At 40.9% G+C, this 8,008-nt stretch overlaps 1 protein-coding gene across 1 annotated transcript; it reads left to right on the top strand.

The window, feature by feature from the left end:
- Window positions 1-777: 777 nt before the first annotated feature.
- LOC310798836 (uncharacterized protein) lies at window positions 778-7,000 on the top strand (the record flags this gene model as incomplete). Its single annotated transcript, XM_083661396.1, has 6 exons — window positions 778-910; window positions 3,232-3,321; window positions 3,446-3,667; window positions 3,800-3,939; window positions 4,088-4,188; window positions 4,302-7,000. 6 exons carry the CDS (start codon window positions 778-780, stop codon window positions 4,426-4,428), a joined length of 813 nt encoding a protein of 270 aa, XP_083517522.1. The 3' UTR covers window positions 4,429-7,000.
- Window positions 7,001-8,008: the final 1,008 nt, after the last annotated feature.

The raw sequence follows: 8,008 nt of genomic DNA, 5'->3' as shown, positions 1-8,008 counted from the left end.
GTGCCAGTGGGGTCATCCCTATGTTCCCCGGGTTCTATATTCCCCGTTTTTCAGCAAAAGGGTTCTTTGGGTTAGGGTTAGGGTAACCCTAACCCTCTTAGTGAAAAGCGGGGAACATAGAACCTGGGGAACATAGAACCCTCTTAGTGAAAAACGGGGAATATAGAACCCGGGGAACATAGACATGATGATCCCGTGCCAGTTTGGAGAAATGGAGAACGGCTGCGTCAGGCAAGCATAGCTGTCTGCTGAGTGTGAACGGGTTCACGAGCAAAAACGTAAAAAATACATGAAAAAATACATAAAATGCTTCCATACTGATACTGCTCACCTGGCATAATCCAAGTCTCCACAAGCCCTGTCAGGGAAAGCCATCATTTACACCCTGTTTTTAGCTGAAATATATGCCAGCTGGCCCCTCACTTCTCGTCTCGCTCGAGGACCTGGCTCCAGTGCAGATCCAGTGCCCTGCTGCTGCACTGTCTGCCGCACCACAATACGCAGGATATGGGCCTTTGTTTTATTTGATATTTTTTATCTCTTGATTGAGACTCCACAGACTTCTGTTGTTTGTCTCAAGTTTCAACACATAATTCACACACAGCATCTATAGCACGATTAGCACGCTAACCCTGTGGCATGTGTGTTGGAGACAAACGGCCCTGCCTCAGTGTGGTCTAGATGTGTGATTTCCTCAAAATGCTGACAGAGTTGTGTCTTAACTTATATAGAGTCAAAGAACAAATGCAGAAGTCACAAGCCGAGAGAGATGCAGCGATGGCGAGGTCTGCCCGACGACGAGAGGAACTTGAAATAACTGAGCTCAACGACGATCCTCTCGTGACGGCTAATTCTGCTGAGAGGCGTCAGCGGGTAGCCAACAGACATGAGCGGGTAGCCAACAGACATGGTAAGAAAAATATGGGAAGATCATTTGAAGATGTCACATTTCCTTGATACATCCTTCTTACATTCCTTGATTCAACAGCAGTAAGCAGTTGAAATGGTATCGTGAGCTGCAGTCCTACCAGGGATTCCGCTAGGGTTTTTTTCTGGCCGGCCAATGCAGCCGGTATCGTTCCGGAATTCCGGCCTTATAGAATATTTACCGGCCCAGTCAAAATGTAGCTATTGGGAAAAAAAGATTGATTTAATATTTTTTAAATACATAACATATTTTTAGCAAACAAAACTTTCATTATAAAAAATGTTTTGTTGGCGTTTATTTCAAAATAATGATCTATGCACTGCGGTCTGTGCTCGCAGTGCAAAGGGAGCAGGCGAGCCTCACCGCTCGTTAATTCATTAATTAATTTGGTTCGGGTTTGAATTTACGTTCAGAAATAACATTTAAACAGCAATAAAACACACAAAAACAAAGGCTATGATGCAATCATCCAAGACATTTATTTTATCGATAAGGGCGTCTTCTTTACTCGACTTGGTGGCTTTATCAGTGCACTTTGCTGTTGCGTTAAATGAGTAGAAGGTGCGTGGTGCGCAGATGCTTTCAGATTGATGGAGTGTTTTGGTGAAGCTGTTTTTCTCACCCACCACCATCTGTGCTGTGTGGGTGCAGAACATTTGATCTTTTCCATCCATTTTCACGTGTGGGAACTTCTCCTGCCATTCTGGGTTAAATCTTTTGTCTTTTTTGCCTTTGGCGGCGGCGGACCGGCGGTCGCAGTGTTTCCTCTTCTTCTCAGGAGTTTGTTTATTTAGATCCCCATTAGCTACTGTAAAAAACAGTATACTCTTCCTGGGGTCCACATTAATATTTTACAATACTTCAATTATGAAAATACATTATATTCACATACAAACATTATTTACAAATATACATATCTGTATCATTCTTACTCATACATGCTACTACAACCACTTAGACACACAAGGCAAAAACCAACAAAACACATAACCACAAACACTAGCTCAAAACTTATCTAATACATACAATTGCTCTATATAACAATTGAATATGTAATTAATTGAATAAGTGAGAAAATAAATTCCTTTATAACAATGAATGAAAAGCTCAAAAACAAAGGTCATGTTATATTTTACAGTTCTTGTGTAAACAGATATAATTTTAGTTTTTTGTTAAAGCATGTTTTATTACTTTGTGAAATCAAAAAATGTGGTAATGAATTCCATGCCACCCTTGCTCTGTAATAAACTGTTCTCTGAAATAGACTAGTTCTGCATGGAGGCAACAAAAACTGACCTTCTGACGACTGGCGAGTAGAATAATTACGACTATCTGCAAAAAATGACAATTTACTATAAAGTATTTTTGGGGTTTTAGTTATGATGATATTTTTCACATAGCACACCAGAGAATAATGCAACCTGCTCTTCTGCTTTTCTGTCATCTTTCTGGCCTCGGTTGAAGTAGAATTGCACCATCATTACGTTTAAAAAAGAACTTGCCCAGCTACTGTATGTCTGTTTTGCCATTTTGATCTTGTCAAAGCGTTGCTGCTGCATAGATGGTAAATGGCGGACTACAGTTAAAGAGACAGCATCGGCTTGATTTTTCCTTTTTTCACCAAACACCGACTCCACATAACAGCGGGGCGAACATATATAAGGCTATATATACAAGTATATACTATATATACAATATTAGGCTAGTTTATATAACAAATGTATTTATTTGGCATATTTCCAACAGGCCAATTGAGCCGGCGACCTCAGGGTCATCTCGCCATTCCGAAGTGTCGGCATGCCGATCATTGACTTCTATGCTTTTGGAGAGGTGGCCCTTTTTATCTCCAAAAAATGTTTCGCCATTGCGAAAGATATTAGGTCCGCCATTCCGACATAGTATTAGTAGTAGTAGTATATTGAGTTATTTAGCTTACAGGGGTGGGAGAGGTTAGTTTTAGGGTTAGGTTCTGGGGGAGGTTAGGCTTAGGCGTGGGGGGTGGGAGAGGTTAGGTTTAGGGTTAGGGTCTGGGGGAGGTTAGGTTTAGACGTGGGGGCTGGGAGAGGTTAGCTCCAGCCGGTCCCCCGTGTTAGGGTTAGGGTTCTTTCGCAATGGCGAGACAGATCTCCATTCCGACAATTTTGTCGGAATGCCGGTATTTCGGAGTACCGACATTTCGGAATGCCGAGGTGTCCCCGGCGACCTCTTAATTTACCGGCCGGCGGGAACAAATACCGGCTAAAAGCCGGCGATTGCCGGCTAACATAACCCCTGTGTCCTACATGTGAATGTTTGTTCTGCAGAGGGAAACGTTTACAAGCTGGTCTTGGTGAGCTTTGGGCTGCTGTGTGCTACACAAGCTGCTCTCAACGTCTCTCTGCGTCTCATCGTGCGTGAGTGTCTTTCTATTTTCATATCCTTATGCTTGGTCACTGCCAAGAGCAGCAGATATCTCAATTCCTCCAACCTAGAAGGACTAATTCAAGGAACATGGTTTTCTCTGACAACTGCTTTCAGATAATTCAGATGTGCAGAAGCTTGAGCTGCTGAAGATGGAGAGAGACCAGTTAGAGGCCAGTTACAACAACCTGACTGAAGAGAGAGACCAGTTACAGATCCGTTGCAACAGCCTCACTAATGAGAAAGACCAGTTACAGACCAGTTACAACAGCCTGACCGGAGAGAGAGAGCAGTTACAGACCCGTTGCAACCTCCTGGGAGATAATTTATGTACACAGAGTGAGTACATTTTTATCATAATAAGTTAATGATATCATTAAAGCATGGGTGAAAGCAGTTCACATGTTATTTTATGCGTGAGTGTGATCATTAACACATTTTGTTTTGTTTTGTTGTGTTGATTTGTCGCAGCCAAAAGGTCTAATTGTTGGACTAAATTTGACTCTAAGTGGTACTACGTCTCTGCTAAGCTGAAAACCTGGGAAGAGAGCAGGCAGGACTGTCTGCAGAGAGGAGCTGATCTGGTGGTCATCAACAGCAAAGAGGAACAGGTGTGTGTGTGTGTGTGTGTGTGTGTGTGTGTGTGTGTGTGTGTGTGTGTGTGTGTGTGCGTGTGCGCCTGTGTGTGCGTGGATGGGTGGGTGATTAGCTTGCATGTGCAGGCGTGCGTGAACCCTCTAATTGTGTCTCCACAAACAGGACTTCCTGGTTGGACTACACAGCACGGTGTGGATTGGTCTGACAGACAGAGATGAAGAAGGGACCTGGAGATGGGTGGATGGATCACCTCTAACCACAACGTAAGATCTGATCACATTTGTTCTGACTCATTGGTGTGAGACTTCAGAGTCACTGTACAGTATGGATGATGTCTCCACTACAGGGTTTGACTCCTTGTCCTCCTGTGTTTCAGGTACTGGAGACAGTTGCAGCCTGACAATTCTAACAATGAGGACTGTGCTCAGTTAGGAAACGCCAACGGATGGATTGACCTGTCATGTGACGTATTTATCTACTGGATCTGTGAGATGAACGTGTGACAGGTCCTCAAAACAGCTTTGATTTGATAGTCCTTTATTAATATTTACCTAAATGGCTTGGAATCAAAAGGGTGTATAAGTGCATTATAGTAGATTTTACAGGAGAGCCCAGACTCAGATCAACTGCTCTTACAGCTGCTGTCTCTCAGTAGTATATAACATGTTTAGTTTATATAATCTGTTACAGCTGTTGTCTCTCAGTATATAACATGTTTAGTTCATATCATCTGTTTGCAAAATGTTGGTCAAACTTTAAAGGACTGTTCCAGCATTGAAGTTTGCTCATTTCCTGCCTTCCTTTGCTGTTTTACATCACTGTACAGTTTCCAGTGCTATTATCCAGTGCTGAATATCTTATATTTGCTATTTTTACTATATTTTACAGTGTAGTTGTAAAGTAACTACTTTGAAGTAAACGCTGTCTAAATGTAATGAGTTAATCCCAAATAAGAGCATGTCAATATTAAGACAGAATTGTGTAAAATGTACTGGGTCACATTTGTCAAAATATTGAATGCACAAAACGTTTTCCTGTCCACCACCGAATACATGTCATACAATCAACAAATACATTCCACTCAAATTGGAAGTTATATCTTAAAACCAAACCGTGTTTCATGAGCATATTATGTACGTCAAAAACTTTTCTCTATTCACAAATTGTCAAATCTGCATTCACAAATCTCACCTGGATCCAGTTGCATTTGTTTGTGAATTTCTCAGATGATTCTGGCCCTATAAAACCAAACTTTGTTTTACATAGGTTATTATCTAACCCCCCCCCCCCCCCCCTTCCCAGATCTAGCCATCTTGCTTTGGTTGATTAAGTGATTAATTAATCATTATAGTTCAGTTTTGATTGACAGAAGGCGGGTCCTAACATAACCACAGGGGACATTAGCTGTTGGCATTCATATGAAACGTGACTGGAACTTCTTTCAGAGTGTAAATATGTATAGCCTGATATTAGCTGTTCTGATGCTACTTTGCAAAACATGCCTTCATTCAAAATGAAGGACTACCTTTCCTGACTGAAAGGTTCACTCTCTGTCTCTCACTCTTTTTTATTACTTAGTCCAATGAATTGTGGGCACTATTCAGTGTCTATATCCTATATGTAACATACATAGTAGGCTACTATACATTTTCCTAAGTTTATTGTGTTGTGCACTCAGTGTCTCTCCTAAGCCATATATCAGTCATGAAACTGATTCCTATCAGCAGCTGTGGCTGCTAGATGCTACTTTCTCTTTTGTAAATAACTCAAAGTTGTGTGGGTGTGACCATGTCTCCATTAATATACAATCAAGTGATGGTAATTGTGGTACCTCTGATCTGAGATAGAACACATGGTTGAAAATGGTGCTGGGGTATGATGTGTTTCCATGGCGATGTACTCATATTTTTACATACTTTGGTTTCACTTCCTTCATGTGGTTGTTAGTAGCTTGATGTCTTTTCTATATGTCTTTTTTAAAAGCTTTTGAATAAAGTTCCTCTTTGTCAAAGTATAATGTTGTGTTTAATCCCTGACCAGCAGGGGAAGAAAAGCAGTGAAGGAAAGGTCCTGAAAGACATGAGGAGACAGAGTACTGATAGCATGATGAGGAGATGTGATGGCTGTTTGAATTTTGCTCTTAAGATTGCAAAATTGTAACAGATGACATTCAAAATGCAATGAGATAAATAGTCAAATCAGGGTCAGAGTTTATTTGTATAGGCCTGAAACTTAGTGATAGTTTTTCTTGATTTTGGTTACACCTTTGGTGACTGATCACTGTTTTGGTGTTATCTGCTCAATGTAAACTCTGGCTCAACATAATATCAAAGACATTCACTGTAAACTTCTCCTGTCTTGTATTTATTCCCAACAGAATACATGCAGGAAACATAAAATGCATCAGTTCCTCTCTGCCAGGGAATTCTTCCCCCGAACCTGCATAGGTGCAAAAGCAAATATAAAAGTTTTCAACTAGCTACAGCTTGAATCACAATTCAGATTCAGAAATTATCTCTCAGAGAGAACACAATGTATATTTACAGAGAATTTACAAATCTAGTTTTTTAGAAATTAATAAAGGTGTAAGGGTAATAAAGGTCAATTTTAGCGCCAGTTTTATTTTCCATTTTTATAAATGATCTGGGAAAGGGAATTCACACTGCCAAGCTGCATTTATATGAGGATGATACAGTTCTTTACGCAAGTGCTCCCTCCCCTTCACAGGCAATTGAGGATCTCCAGGCTGCCTTTAACTGCCTACAAAGATCAATTTTTGATCTTAAAGTTAGCTTGATGTATTTTCTATATGTCTTTTTTAAAAGCTTTTGAATAAACTTCCTCTTTGTCAAATTATAATGTTGTGTTTAATCCCTGACCAGCAGGGGGAGAAAAGCAGTGAAGGAAATTAAGGTATTGACAGAAATGAGACAGAGTACTGATGACATGATGAGATGTGATGGCTGTTTGGATTTTGCTCTTAAGATTGCAACATTGTAACATAATAGCATTCAAAATGCAATGAGATAAATAGTCAAATCATAGTCAGAGTTTATTTGTATCGGCCTGAAACTTTGGTGATCATTGTTTTGGTGTTTTGTGCTCAACATAATATTAAAGACATTCACTGTAAACTTCTCCTGTCTTGTCTTGTTGCTTCCTCCCTGCGTTAGTGTGGTCTAGGTGTGATTTACTCAAATGCTGACAGAGTTCTGTCTAATAGAGTAAAGCCACAGATGCAGAAGTCACAATCAAAGACAGATGCAGAAATAACCCAGCTTCACAAAGAAGTGACATATTAACGTTGGTTCACAGCCCAAACACATTGTAGTTGAACAAAAATGTCTTTAAAATGGTTAGAATGTCATGTTTGTTCTGCTGCTATAGGCAACCGCTTACTTTCTCATTGTGAGAGACCTGGTTCAAGCAACACGCGATGTGTCCTGTGTTTTTATCCCGTTTTTAACCCTAACCCCAAACCATAAACCTAACATTAACCAAGTTCCTTTAGCTTTTAGTTACCTAAACTTAACCCGTAAGTCATGCCGCGGCTCCCGTTACTGGGCCGAACCGGGCTGCGACTCTGTAACCAGGAAGTAGCAGTGGGTCAAATACGGAGGACAAATTTCACAGCGCATCCAATTGCATGTGTGTGTGTGTAGTGGCTGCCGTGCACGTGGCTGCATAATGCTCAGGTCTCATTTAAAGGCTAAGATGTGATGTCATCAGTGATGATGTCATCAGTGATGATGTCATGTTCCAGACCAGGGGGGCCTAACTCACAGGGGGTCCCCACGGGTCTGCTGTGAATGTGAAAGTGAATGCATACTTGCCGCAGTGCCACAGAAAGCTAAAAAAATGCCCGATAAAGTGCTTAAAAAGTATTTAAAAAAGAAAGTGCTAAACTATTTTTTAAAGTGCTTTTTAGTGATAAAGTGCAAAAAAAGTGTTGACCCTACTAGCACAAAGTGCCTGTGCTCTTGAGGTAGAGTTGAGGTGTCAGACAGCTTCAGGATATGTACTGTTTTTGAAGCGAGAAGTCCTACACCTAATGCTCTGGAGCCTCCTACCAGAGGGGAGGGG

Source organism: Poromitra crassiceps (assembly GCF_964638095.1).
Source record: "Poromitra crassiceps genome assembly, chromosome: 26".
Taxonomy (NCBI): Eukaryota; Metazoa; Chordata; class Actinopteri; order Beryciformes; family Melamphaidae; genus Poromitra; species Poromitra crassiceps.
Note: the sequence above shows the minus strand (reverse complement) of the source record. Positions and strands in the feature narration are given on the sequence as shown.